This window comes from Podarcis gaigeae, assembly GCF_964106915.1.
Source record: "Podarcis gaigeae genome assembly, chromosome: 13".
Lineage (NCBI taxonomy): Eukaryota > Metazoa > Chordata > Lepidosauria > Squamata > Lacertidae > Podarcis > Podarcis gaigeae.
The window spans coordinates 33,679,978-33,694,455 of record NC_139689.1 but is presented as its reverse complement, the minus strand read 5'-3'; the positions used below and the strand labels follow the sequence as shown (position 1 = coordinate 33,694,455).

Sequence of the window (14,478 nt, the reverse complement as noted above, 5' to 3'; positions counted from 1 at the left end):
TGTAGCGAGAGACGGGGCGGGGGTCTCGGTGAGATTTTATTTTTATATAAGCAACAGCTTGGCGCGTTTAGGGGGGTGGATGGAGGAAGTCGTGAAGTCTTGCCTTAGCAACAACAAGCGAGGGCCGCTGGGAAACAAAAACATCCACCTTTCACTTCTATGAAACAATTGTAGAGCAGAAGGAGAGCGCGTAACCCGTTGCTAATAGCCAGGAGGTTTCTTTTTATTTGTCAGGCTTCATAAGGGGGGGGGGGGAATGGGTTCCTTCTCCTTTAAACCTCCCCACCGCCCACCCAAGGAGGAGCTATGCTTCCCATCCCATAATGCTCGGCTTCTGTTCGCCGCACACCCCTCAAGATGGCTGCCGTTACTCGCTGGTGCAAAAGGTTTTGCAAAACCGGTAAGGGCAAGATCGCTGTTGGGGAAGTTTTGTTCTCCTGCAGTTACTGGTTGCTAAGAACTGCCCCTTTCACGCGTTGCATTTTCTCCCCTTCCTCCAGCCTCGTGGGGATCCAGTGCCCTACATCTCGCCCTGTTGAAATCCAGAATCTTAATAATTTTCTTCCCACCCCACCATCCGAGATCCAGCATGTGGCATTTCTGGGGTGGTCTTTTTATTATTATTAGACAGACTCTGTGGCGTGTCCAGTCATTCATTTCAAGGCTAATAAGGTGTTGCAGAGCTAAAGGCAGCTGCATCGGTTCTTTAAACCTGTGCAGCCCTCGAAGGACTCTTGTGGGGAGAGCTAGGCTCAAAGTTCCCAGAAATTCGGGTTTCGACCCCAGCCCAGCCTGGCCTTTCCTCAAATGTGTGATCGAATTTGTTGTGGCAAAGGAAATTACCCAGTCTGGCAGTGGAAGTGAAGTTGGTGGGCATGCAGATTGCGCTATCATAGAATTATAGAACTGGAAGGGTCCACCAGGGTCATTGCCCTGCAATGCAGGAATCTTTGGCAGAAAATAAATTTAGTTCGGCCTCTTAAAATGCATAATCTGTCATTTGTCATTCTTGTGAAATGTATTATTGGCCATTGTAATGTTTGTTGAATATGGTAACAAGCTGGAGAAAATCTGCCCGTAATGAGTTTCCTATTGAGGCACCCAAAATGCAAACTGTCTATAAATAATATGAATGGGAGGCAGACCTAAGTTCTTTGTTCCTCTGATGCCATAACAGCAAAAATAATGTTCCTTACCACTTTGTTCCTTGCTATTAATTATATACTCAGAATTTACATTTACCGTATTTTTCCATGTATAAGATGAGCTTTTTTGACCCAAAAATGAGGTTCAAAATTTAGGGTTGTCTTATACACAGGGTGGGGTGGGGACAACGGACCAATCGCCACTTAAAATCTCAGGCTCGTGCTTCATTCCAGCGGGTGAGCAATTTTCGGCATTGGCCACTTGATTGTTGGGGAGGAATGCCGAAAATCGCTCACTCGCCGGAAAACAGCACACAACCGTTCGCATCTCAGAAACCACCTATCAGCTGCCTGATCGCCGCCAGCGGCCGCCAATCACACTCCCGCTTGCTGCGACAAGGGCAGCTGTCTGTTGGGTGCTGCAGCGGCAATCAGGAGGGCTAATGGCGGCGATCGGGCAGCTGATAGGTGGTTTCTCAAACACAAGCAGTTGTTCTGGCTGGTGAGCGATTTTTGACATTCCTCCCCAAATAACCCCCCAAAAAAGTTCAGTCCTCCCCCATTTTCTAATATAAGGTAAAGGGACCCCTGACCATTAGGTCCAGTCGTGACTGACTCTGGGGTTGCAGCACTCATCTCGCTTTATTGGCCAAGGGAGCCAGCGTACAGCATGACTAAGCCGCTTCTGGCGAACCAGAGCAGCGCACTGAAACGCCGTTTACCTTCCTGCCGGAGCGATACCTATTTATCTCCTTGCACTTCGACATGCTTTCGAATGCTAGTTTGGCAGGAGCAGGGACCGAGCAACGGGAGCTCACCCCGTCACGGGGATTCGAACCGCCGACCTTCTGATCGGCAAGTCCTAGGCTCTGTGGTTTAACCCACAGCTCCACCCGCATCCCTCATTTTCTAATATAGGGGTCATCTTATACATGGGGGCGTCTTATAGACGGAAAAGTACGGTGCTTCCCTAGTACCCTTAAGAATAGGCTGTACTGTACTGTTGTCCCTCCAGGCCATTAACATTTGGTAATCCCCCCCCAAGCTGTGTTAAGAATTCCTGTGTGCATACATATTCAAAATTGCGCTTTCGAACCTGTTTCAGCTCATCTCTGACGCTGAGTTCCCAGAGCTGCATACAATGCTATAACTACAGGCACACTATAAATATGTAGAACAGCATTCGGATGCTTCTTTGTGCCTTTAATTTTTCCGCCTTCTGCTGTAATCTGTAATTTAGCTGGCTTGCATGAGTCACAAAGCTTTCTACTCTGTAAGTGTCTGTTAATGTTGCTGCCTGTTTTTGGAGCACTAGTTTGGAATGTGTGGATTAGTATGTGGAGTGGCAACACCTGTGGAAGTGAGAGTGGGTGACCATTTCATCCTTTGGAACACAAGGATTCTATGCTTCCCCTTAGCTCAGTTTTTTATGGTTGGAAAGGATGGGATTACACAGTATGAGAGCCCACAGAATGTCCTACATTTGGGGGTTGTGTCTTGGGGGGGGCTAGCCATTCTGATTGTTCTGCTTTTCCATTGCTCCAGACTGGCTGCCCACCCTTCAGCTTATTCGCCATGGCTCCAAAGCTGTCACTCGCCATTGGAGACCTATGCATTTTGTGCGTCAGAAGCTGATGGAGGTGACAAAATACATCCCACCAAAGCCTTTGATCCCGGAGAGGTGCATCAAACCCCAAGTGAAACAAGTTGAAGAGGTAACAACACAACACACCCTTCTGTGCTGATTTTTACTGTCTAAACTCTATGGTGCAGAGCCTTCAAAATCATAGAGTAGGCTCTCTGCCCTTCTTTTTTCATGTTTTTGCCAATTGCAGCAGGGCTGTTATGAACTCTGAATGCAAATGATGTCTGGTGTTCTGCTCTTTTCCTGAACCTTGACTGTATTCCTTTCAGGGCCTGCTGAAGACATTATTATATAGACAATCCTATCCCACCTACTCTGACGTTTAGAAAGTTTCAGGCAATTTTTTTTGTTTTAGTCTACTTTGCCGTTCTGTATGTTCTGTATGTTTTAAATTACGGTTGTAAGCTTTTGGTGATAATTTTATTGCTTTATCTGTAAACTGCTTTGAGGTTTTTCTACAATATAGCTGTGCGTGCGCGCGCACACACACACATACAGTGGTACCTCAGAAGTCCATTCGACTTCCAAAACATTTAGAAACCAAGGTGCGGCTTCCAATTGGCTGCAGGAAGCTCCTGCAGCCAGTTAGAAGCTGCGGAAGTCACATCGAACATTTGGGTTCCAAAGAACGTTCGCAAACTGAATGCTCACTTCCAGTTTGTGGCGTTTGGGAGCCAAAACATTCGACTCGCAAGGCATTTGGGATCCAAGGTACGAGAGAGAGAGAGAGAGAGAGAGAGAGAGAGAGAGAGTATATACACACCCACACCCACACACCTTTTGAGGCAGAATCATGGGCAAGCTCTTAACTGTTCGCCCCAAGTGAAGGATTGGAGGTACACAAAACAGGTCACTGAATTTTTGTTCTGGAAAATGAAGTCCTTGAAAAGGGACTCATTTGCAGAAAATCCTCTTTAAGGGCTTGAATTGAAGGAACTACTTAGAGTAATGCAAAGGTGTCTTATTACCTAATGGAATTCACTCTCCTATGACAAACAACTTTTGAAACTTTCCTCATTGCTATGTGATACAGGGAAGGCTGCTAATCACTCTAAAGTTGGTTTCTGTAACTCGCAAATATGTATTTTATAAGAGTTTGCAGTATAGAAGTAAATAAATAATAATGAGTGATAATCACTATAGCAGGTTTTGCACATGCTGCCTGTTTAGCCTGGATATAGCTCAGTAGGTTAAGAGTGTGGTGCTGACAACGCCAAGGTTGCAGGTTTGATCCTCATCTGGGGCAGCTTCATAATCCTGCATTGCAGGGGGTTGGACTAGATGATCCTCAGGGTCCCTTCCAACTCTATGATTCTTTGAAATCACAGGGATAAAGCTTTATAGCATGAAAACTTTCTAATGGAGTTCAGGCTTGAATGAAAACATTTCATTTGGTTTTAATGCTTCACTAGATATGCAAAGAGCATGGAAATGCCCTGTTCCCTGGGCAGGGTAGGTAGATCTAAATCAGTTGCTTAAATCATCGGGAACACAATGTCAATTTAAACCACTGATTTAAATCAAGTTTAATCTAATTCATTTGTTTTCTGAACAGGCATGCATACTGCTTGCTATTGCTGTTCAATTCGCAACTGAACAGAACCTTTATGTTACCTACAGAGATAACTCAAAACCTCTGCACTTTGCCTGCCTTTTGCAGCACAGAATTTACATCTGTGTAGCTTTCGACAGCTTTGTGGGTTTTCAGTGTGGTGTAGTGGTTAAGAGTGGTGGACTCATAATCTGGTGAACCGGGTTCGCTTCCCCGCTCCTCCACATGCAGCTGCTGGGTGACCTTGGGCTAGTCACCCTTCTCTGAAGTCTCTCAGCCCCACTCACCTCACAGAGTGTTTGTTGTGGGGGAGGAAGGGAAAGGAGATTGTTAGCCGCTTTGAGACTCCTTGGGCTAGTGATAAAGCGGGATATCAAATCCAAACTCCTCTTCTTCTTCTTCTTCTTCTTCTTCTTCTTCTTCTTCTTCTTCACTCTTTTCAAATCTAATGGCAGCAAACAAAATTTCTCGCCTTCCCCAGGAAAATGGCTACGTGAAGCTGTTGCGTCGAGATGTCAAACAAGCATTCCACGAGAGTAAAATGATTGCTATCTGCCAGTACAACCAAGTTCCTGCAAATGACATGGTACTCATGGGGTATCGACTGCGGAAGTATAACATCCATGTCAAATACTTCCCCAATGAGGTATATTTACATGCAAACAGTTCTTATAGGAATAGAGAGGGCAACGTGCCTTAGAGCATGTTGCCTCATTTTTCCCCAAGCAATTTTCCGTATCCTGTGAAAGCAAAACTTAATCAGAGCTAAGCTTTGACATGCAAATCTGCTGTATTGGATATATAAAATGCTGCATGAGGTGCCTGTATTCATTGATATCTTGATGGACTTTGTATCTGGGCAGCAGATAAACAGAAACTGCTGTTGCTTAGGCATTTCATTAGAAAGCACCCATTTCCAGCAAGTTTGGCATGCGAAATTTTGAGACCCTTTTGGAGACGTCTGCTCAGAAACAACAACATCCAAGGAATTTTGAGTGAAGCGGAAATTTTGATTTGGCTAGCAAAATTCCCTAGAGGGCCTTCTCGTCCCTTGCCCAATGTATAGCAGCAATTTATCAAATGGCAATTAGAGTTTGACCAGTCCGCTGGCTCAGTCCAATCCTACAGTATACTAGCCCAACTACTTCTCCCAGTCCCATGTAGTTTCTGCCCCATATCCCCCTCACTAGATTCAGCCTTTCTTTAAACTGAACGTTGCCTTACAGCTAGTGGTGTACAGACCGCAACCCGGAGACCCTTCATGGTCCTTTAAAAGTTCCAATGCAGTAAGAGAGGTTGTAGTTACAGCATCACTTAACGCTTATTTCTTCACTTGTAAATCAAAACTGGAGTCCTGCCCTGGTTCAGCAGGTATTTTCTCCATGTTTAATTGTTTCTATACTTCCACCTTTCCAGGTCATGATACCCTTTCTTTCGGAATCGAAATATAAGAATCTCCTCCCTCTCTTTGTGGGGCGCAACCTCCTACTGATGAGTCCGGAAACGAGGGCACAGGAAATGCTGCGAGTCCTGAGGGGTGTGCCACAGATCAACCTCCTAGGTAAGTGTTGAAAGATGGATGGCTAAATTCTGTGTTATCAAATGGATTCAGAAATGAGGACCAGGTCATGAGTTGAGGTATGCTGGAATGCAGATTTTCATCTGGATATTGAGGCAGTACTTGATTTACAACTCTTGTTGATTTAGCAAGCATGGAAGCATCCCAATGGAATTTTATTATCAATTAAAACAGACTTCACAGGCTAGTAAATAGAGAGGCAAATACAGCCTAATGCTCATCTCTGTACTATAGCTTCCTAAAAGATTACGTCACATGCTGACAGTTGTAATATTATTAAATAGTTTTAAACATCAAAGTGAATACAAAAGGCAGTTGTGGTGCAGTCCATATTCAAAAGGCTTATCTTTGGCGATCGCTCGTAGCCAAGTAAGATTGTCTTCCATGAACACAATGAGTGTGTAAGTGACTGTGGAGGCCAATTCTGGATCCACACATCCTTCCACAGTGGGGACATAGGTTTCCGGGCGGGACTTGACCATGGTGAGTATTTGCCAAGCGTGCCTTCCTCTTAGCACATTTCTCCCTTTTGTCCTGAGTTCAAGCACCTTCAAAGTCCATGACACCTTTGGTAAAGGCAGTTCTCCAATTGGAGCGCTCACAGGCCAGTGTTTCCCAGTTGTCTGGGTTTATACTACATTTTTTTTAGATTTGCCTTGAGAGAGTCTTTAAACCTCTTCTGTTGACCACCAGCATTACGCTTTCCATTTTTAAGTTCGGAATAGAGTATATCATCTGTACTCAGCTTATAAGATAGGAGTTGGGGAAAGAAATCAAGTGGGGGGTGCCAACAACAAGAAGCGTGGATGGCAGAGGGATGAATCAGGCAGCAATGAAGGCTCTTGATAACAGAGAGGAAACTGGTGAACATAGAGCTACAGGGAGAGGCCATAGAATGCTAAGGGAACCTGGCCCTGCAAATTGCCTGGATGTGAAACCACTTGGGAAACATGCAAAGTTCTTTGGAAAGAAGAGGTGGGTAGAAACTGAGACTCGGATGCATGAACTTGAATGCCCCGTGCTAACCCAGCTGTGTCTGCCTGGGTACCGAGACTCAGCACACCATCATTCCAGGTTAGTCCATGAATTTCAGTGCACCTCCTTTGAGTAGGACGTCGTTGGATACAACCCTATGTCTCCTTTTAAAAATGATTGTCCTTTCAAAAAAAAACTATTCAATCTACAACCAGTACTATAAAGTTTTGATTTGGCAACCCTCTTCCAAATCACTTTTTTTTAGTTTTTTATTTATACTTTTCAAATTTATACATTTCATTAGATTTACAATCAACTGAACATTTTAAGATTTGAGTTCCTTCTCCCCACCTTTCTGCGGTTCCTTAAATTTGTTTTTTAATACCTTCTGCATATCCAAGTTCATTTAACTTGCTCATTTAATTATCAATTATCTACTGTTAATTAAGTATCTTATAAAACTGCAGGTTATTAGAATAATCCTGCTAATGTTTTTATTTCTTTACAATTTATTTGTAAATATTCAATAAACCATTTCCATTCTTTTATAAAAAGTTTGTTATCTTGATTTCTTATTCTTCCGGTAAGTTTCTCCATTTCTGCATATCCCATAAGTTTTTGTATCCATCCTTCCTTTACTGGGACTTATGCTTCTTTCCACTTTTGGACAAGTAACATTTTTGCTGCTATAGAAGCATGCATAAATAAATTTCTATACAATTTAGGTAGTTCTGTCCCCATAATTCCCAAAAGAAAAGTTTCTGGGTATTTTAAAAATAAAAGTTATTTTGAACATCCTTTTCGATTCATTATATATCATTTCCCAGTAAGCTTTAACCTTACTACAAGACCACCGCATATGATGAAAAGAACCTCTTTCTCTTTACATTTCCAACATTTGTTTGATTTAGATTTATACATTTTTGCCAGTTTACTTGGTGTTAGATACAAAAGATAGATCATTTTCATATACCGTACTTTTCCGTCTGTAAGACTCCCCCATGTATAAGACGCCCCCTATTTGGGGGGACTCAAATTTAAGAAAATGGGGGGAGATGGAGATGGAGTTGTTGAGCTTTTTTTAGGGGGAATTGCCGAAAATCGTTCACCCATCAGCATTGCAAAATTCAACTCTCATCTGTCCCCTCGCTGGCAGAAGCTGACAATCACCCGCCCTATTGCCACAGCGTCAGCCAATCAACACCACCCATTGACGCAGCAACCAATAACACGCACAATAGCCGCTGATGGCCCCGGCAGCAACTAATCAAACACCCACCCTATGGCACTATCCATGTATAAGACAACCCCGTTTTTCTATCATGATTTTCACAGAAAAATACCTAGTCCTATGCATGGAAAAGTACGGTAATTTTTCCTTAAACTATAACATGCCGTAAATTTTATATCCATGTTCCACAATCGTTCCCAAGCTTCCATATCTATATTATGACCGATATCTGTCATCACTATTTTTAAATTTTAGTACTTCTGAATGTTACTGATGGTGCCTATTTTCTCATCCTTCTAGGAGCTTGTGTTGACAACACCATCCTAAGCAAACAAGGTTTCACAAACTATGCCAAACTCCCGTCCATGGTGACTGCCCAAGGGGAGGTCGTGGGTGCCCTCTCTCTCATGACATCCCAGACTAGCACACTTCTACAACGTGGCCCTGTTCACTTGACTTCCTTGCTGGACCAGTATGTCAAACAGCAGAACTGTGAATCAGTTGAAGCAAAGGAGACAGGGACTTTGGACAAATCAGAAGCCCTTTGATGAACTTTCTTCCCATTTCTGCTCATTGCTTCAGGCACAACTTGTATTCTGTTTGTTGGCATGTTTGTATCCTGGGTGGGGCAAAGTTGGATGGCTGAATTCTGTATATCAAGTGGATTTGGGAATGAGGACCAGATCATGAACGAGGTATATGCTGGAATGCTGATTTTCATCTGGATATTGAGGCAGTACTTGATTCACAACTCTCGTTGATTTAGCAAGCGTGAAAGCATCCCGATGGAAGTTTATTATCAATTAAAACAGACTTCGCAGGCTGATAAATAGAGAGGCAAAATGTTACATGCAGCCTAATGTTCATCTCTCTGGTACAGCTTCCTAAAAAAATTATGTCACATGCTCACTGTTGTAATATTATTAAATATTTTTAAGCATCCCGCTGTGTGTGTCTTACTGTGGTTGGGCTACAACTGGGATGAAGGTAAGCAGTGCACTGAATATAATCTGTGAAACCAAATAGGAGTTCTGTGAACTCAATGCATGCACATTTTATTAATAGGGTGTAACTCGAGTAAGTTGCTTTTGAGGCACTCCAAAGTGGATGAAAATGTTCACTTGCTCTTCCAGCAAGTATACCCCTTAATGTTTAATAGAAATGTTTGCTTACATGATGTACTTGTTCTGTTGTTTTGGGAGGGGGAATGGGTGATAATGAAATGTTATTTATGTAATGTATTGTGTAATACTGGCCTTTCCGGGATAGAATCCAGGGCAGTTTACAAAAACTGAAACAGCAAAAACAAGATAAAAAAATGAAATATGACTAAATAGATAGCAGACACATGATATAACAATATTTTAAAGTGCTAGAAGGGGAAAAAATGGATTTTTTGCCAGGCTGGCACCAGTATCCAGCAAGCCTCCCACAACTGGATCCTGTCGCTAGAACAGTGATGGCTAACCTGTGCCCTGAAGGCAGTATTTCACCTCCAGTGGGTGTTTTATGGACTCTCATGAGCCCCATAAAATTTGCCTTTAAAAAAACCACAAAAAAACTTTTTAAAAAATACTGACTGCTCCCATAGGATATGATACAGTGGTACCTCGGGTTACATATGCTTCAGGTTACAGACTCTGCTAACCCAAAAATAGTACCTCAGGTTAAGAACTTTGCTTCAGGTTGAGAACAGAAATTGTTCTCCAGTGGCGCGGCGGCAGCAGGAGGCCCCATTAGCTAAAGTGGTGCTTCAGGTTAAGAACAGTTTCAGGTTAAGAACGGACCTCCGGAACGAATTAAGTACTTAACCTGAGGTACCACTGTACTATGATACGATACTGCGAAGCCAAAAGGTTTTTGTAGCCTCCAAACGTATTCCCTTAAAAAAAAGAGATTTTTTGCTTATTTCTCCCACTGTGATGCCAAATGTTTTTGGTGCCCTCCCCAATGCAATTTTTTAATGTGTGTGTGTGTGTGTGTATGTATGTTAACTAACACCTGCTTTGGCACTTAGACCAGGCCCATTTGGTCACGTGGCTCCCAGATGGTTGGTCATAGGTCATTGTGGCCCTCAATCCCCAAAAGTTTTTACAGCCCCATTCTTGAGAATGAGTCATACTTCAGATGAAAAAGGGAATTGGAGGTTGGGGTGGCAGGTGCCTTTAGTCATCTAGTTAAGTCTATAGGCAGGATGTTGTGGAAGGAGTTGCTCCGTCAGGTGCTTGAATCTCAAGTGGTTTGGGGCTTTGAAAGCAAGCACCAACACTTTGGATTGGACTCTTTGACTGCCAGACTGCTATATTATTATTATTATTATTATTATTATTATTATTATTATTATTATTATTATTATTATTTTCTACCCCACCCATCTGGCTGGGTTTCCCCAGCCACTCTGGGCAGCTTTCAACAAAAGATTAAAAATACATTAAAACATCAGTCATTAAAAACTTCCCTAAACAGGGCTGCCTTCAGATGTCTTCTAAATGTCAGAGAGTTGTTTATTTCTTTGACATCTGATTGGATGTTCCACAGGGTGGGTGCCACTACCGAGAAGGCCCTCTGCCTGGTTCTCTGTAACTTCGCTTCTCGCAGTGAGGGAACCGCCAGAAGGCCCTCGGCGCTGGACCTCAGTATCCAGGTTGAACAATGGGGGTGGAGATGCTCCTTCAGGTATACTGATCAACTCCTCATGATTTCATAGAATCATAGAATTTATAAATTTAACAAAAGCATTGCCTGCACCCTTTCAAGCCTATTGTCATAGCAGTAAAGGGTAGGAACTTGCTTCTAAAAAAAATAACGCGCTGAGTGAAAACAGAATTGGAGGCTGTTGAATGGGATGTGGGATGTTGCCATGACTTTGAGGTTTCTGGCCTTTGTGCATCTTTGCTGTGTTTCCATTTGAGCCTTTTGTGCCCTACCAGGAATGTATGGTTAAACAAGTCCAACCCTCTTTTTTCCTATTGCATTCCTCCAACTTACTACTGAATGACCTGACAAAACACGCAGCCGTTTCTAGAATCTCTGTGGTCCCAGCATGAGTCATAAATGCATTCTGTGTGATAACAACCAGCTGTTCCTGAAAAGACAAAAATTGCTTTCCCCGCTGGTGGTCTGCCAAGTGACCAGTGAAAAGGTAATAGGCATGACAGAGCAAGTAGCAGTTCATTGCCCTAGGAACTCTTAATTTGTGAGGAAGGGTATGAGACTTTTGTAGTTGCCAGGCTCCTTTAATGGGGAGCCTTGACAGCTAAAGCAGGTTTGAAACAGGTTAAGATTTGTGGCATAATTAGACATTGGGCAGTGATTCATCTATGTTGTGGCTGGTTGTATCTGCTAAGCTTGTTTAGGAAAGGCATTCGGTGACATTTCCCGCCCGCCCGCCAATTGAGCACCTGTAGCGACAGAGAAAAAGATTTGAAGAGAAAGGCTTTTTGAACTGAATACCATTTCTCCAGAATCCAAAATACGCTTGGGCAGGTTGAGATTACTCAATGGAGAATGTACCAACATCTTCCTATTTTTCAAAGCCTCAAGCAGGATAACAATTGTAACTGTTGAACAGCATAAAAATGCTATAGAAATAGATGATGTTATTTCATCTCAGATTAAGCACTGACAATTAATCCTTCAGAATTAGGCACTGGGAGGCAGATGTGCTTGTTACACCAAATGAATCGTATGTCTTCATGAGAGTCGGCTACATCATCGGCTGTAGAGGTTTTCCAAATACTAACCTCCAAAACATAAGTTTTATTCCAAAGACTACACATCAGAGTGCACATAATTATGCTGTAATGAGATATAAAACTGCAAGAGGGGTTCAGAATTTCAAACCTTGGTGTATGGTAGAAAAGTGGTGACATCTAATCTTGGTACAGAAACTATTAGCCTAGCCAAAATAGGTGAAGAGTCAATGATAGCTAATCTGGACCACAAAAGTCAGGAAGTGTAAATGAAGGTAAAATGGACAGTTCCTGCATACATAATCTTTGTAGGCAAAAGCAGACAGTTCCTGGGTGCTCTCACACTCAAGTACAGGGATGGTGGGCCTCTGAAGGGCCTAAAACATCTGGAGGACCACATAACTATTGGCCATACTGCCTGGGATTGAAGCAAGTTGAGTCCAGCATCAACTGGAAGCCCAGTGGTTCCACATCCCTGTTCTAGTATATAACAAAGAAAAGGAATTCCAGTGGTAAGCTGTTCAGGCTGGCTTTGCTTTCAAGGATTACCTTTGGAGGAACATTCAAGGCTTCATAAACCATGATTTATGGTGACATGGATAAGCAACTCCCATTGCACGCTGGAATGCACGAAACCAGAGTTCCCCATAATGTCTGAACCTGCCAGGTCTGGTTTAATGTTGATCAACAATTCAGGAAAATAAGCCAGGAGAGCATCCTTAAACGGGATTGAATTTTGAGACACAGTTGTAGGGCTAGGGACAAAACCTGCCCCTGGTCTCAGACTCTAGCATGAGCAAGGCCAAAGAGCAGATTTAGTCCGCACCTTGGGAAATCCAGCTGCTATGTATACAGCTGATATGGTACATTGCTTTTAGGCACACAAACCATGATTGATGTTGCTAGGAGAGCCGAGGATGGTTTGGAAAGGCAGCTGATAAGCACTCAAAAAGTAAATACAGTATAATATAAAATCAGTGGGCACGGACTTGTGAACAATTGTCTTGCACAAACCTTACTGACATGAGTGGGAGAAATGCACTGATGACCATCACATTAATAGGGCCTGGTCAGGAGAACTTGCCGGATGATGTGAACAGCCTAGGAAGCCGCCTTATAGGAAGTCAGAGCATTGGTTCATCTAGTCCAGGCTTCCTCAAACTCAGCCCTCCAGATGTTTTGAAACTACAGTCCCCATCATCCCTAACCACTGGTCATGCTAGCTAGGGATCATGGGAGTTGTAGGCCAAAAACATCTGGAGGGCCGAGTTTGAGAAAGCGTGATCTAGTCAGTAGTGGCTACACTCACTGACTGCCAGTGGCTCTCCAGAGATTCTGGGAGGGAGTCTTTCTCATCCCCACCTGGAGATACTGAGGGACTGATCCTGCAACCTTCTGCATGCAAAGGGTGTGCTCTGCTACTGAGCGATGGGCCTTCTCAGTGATTCCTCATATGTTGTTTCATATATGTCAGGCTTCCTCACTGTTGGCCCTCCAGATGTTTTGAGACTACAATTTCCATCATCCCTGATTACTGGTCCAGCTAGCTAGGGATCATGGGAGTTGTAGGCCAAAAACAGCTGGAGGGCCAAGGCTGAGGAAGCCTGTTATATGTGATTGTTTCAATGGTGGTGGATGTGGTTATCGTTTAGAGACGCTTCGTAGGAAGTGACTCATAGATGGAATAAAATAAACAAATGACTACTAGCCTCCTCTTTCTCTTTAACAGCTTGTTTTTGTTGTAACTGACAGTCCTTTTGTGGTACTTTAAAGGCGGACAGATATATTGCATGGCACAAGCTATTGTGACCCAACCCGTTTTGTCGCACACAAATGCGACCAAATATTTTAAAAATTCTGAGTAAATGCAAGAGGCATAAGCCTTTTATATATTTCAGGGCCATTTGGTCTCGCTGTTAATCCCCCGCACCCCAGAGATGTATATCTCTGTGAACTGAAGATCATCATTCCATGCACCTGACGACGGGGCCTCGCAATTACAAAAGCATACATTACAACAAATCCATTCTTTAAGGGGCCGTTTGCAGCTTCTCTGTACTTGCACTGTTTGCTCCAGATAGGATCTGATCCCCCAAGCCTCTTTCAGAAGCATCGGTAATTATTTAAGTAGGGATTTTCGGATTATATATATGGCCAGGGTTGAAAATGAAAGCAGTTTGCAGAGTATTTAACAGGAATAATTGCACACACGCAATCCAGGCGAAACTGAGGACTTCTGGCGGCGGCGGGAGAATTTTTGCATAAATACAAATATAGAGATTTTAAAAACAACTCTGGGGGGGGGGCACCCCATCCTTGGCAGCTCAGTAGGTACTGAGCATGCTTAGTGAAAGAAGAACATTTAAGGAAGGGGGTGGAACAATCAGTGGAGGATCCTGGAAAAAGGATAATTGGTTCTGACCAGTAAGCTGTTCCACAGTGGAATGGACTCCCTTGGGAGGTTGTGGACTTCCTTGGAGGTTTTTAAGTAGAGTTTGGATGGCCACCTGTGATGGATGCTTTGGTTGAGATTCCGGCATTAAAGAGGGTTGGACTGGATGTCCTCCAGGGTCCCTTCCAATTCTACAGTTCTGATTCTGTGGTTGGCCCCGTGTTACAAGAGCACTCCCGTTAGGACCTGAGGATAGGCTACTGCATA

General features: G+C 43.3%; 1 protein-coding gene across 1 annotated transcript; it reads left to right on the top strand.

Moving 5' to 3' along the window:
• Nucleotides 1-259: 259 nt before the first annotated feature.
• On the top strand, nucleotides 260-9,069 carry MRPL10 (mitochondrial ribosomal protein L10). Its single transcript, XM_083708873.1, has 5 exons — nucleotides 260-400; nucleotides 2,691-2,860; nucleotides 4,824-4,988; nucleotides 5,759-5,903; nucleotides 8,428-9,069. The coding sequence occupies exons 1-5, from the start codon at nucleotides 358-360 to the stop codon at nucleotides 8,673-8,675; spliced, it is 771 nt and encodes a 256-aa protein (XP_083564999.1). The 5' UTR covers nucleotides 260-357; the 3' UTR covers nucleotides 8,676-9,069.
• The last annotated feature ends 5,409 nt before the right edge of the window (nucleotides 9,070-14,478 follow it).

What these genes read in the sequence shown, in the direction of transcription:
- MRPL10 (XM_083708873.1), top strand. Translation starts at nt 358, where the DNA reads ATGGCTGCCGTTACTCGCTGGTGCAAAAGGTTTTGCAAAACCG. An exon ending in CAAAAGGTTTTGCAAAACCG is followed by an intron (nt 401 to 2,690) that starts GTAAGGGCAAGA and finishes CCATTGCTCCAG; the next exon opens with ACTGGCTGCCCACCCTTCAG. An exon ending in TCAAATACTTCCCCAATGAG is followed by an intron (nt 4,989 to 5,758) that starts GTATATTTACAT and finishes CCACCTTTCCAG; the next exon opens with GTCATGATACCCTTTCTTTC.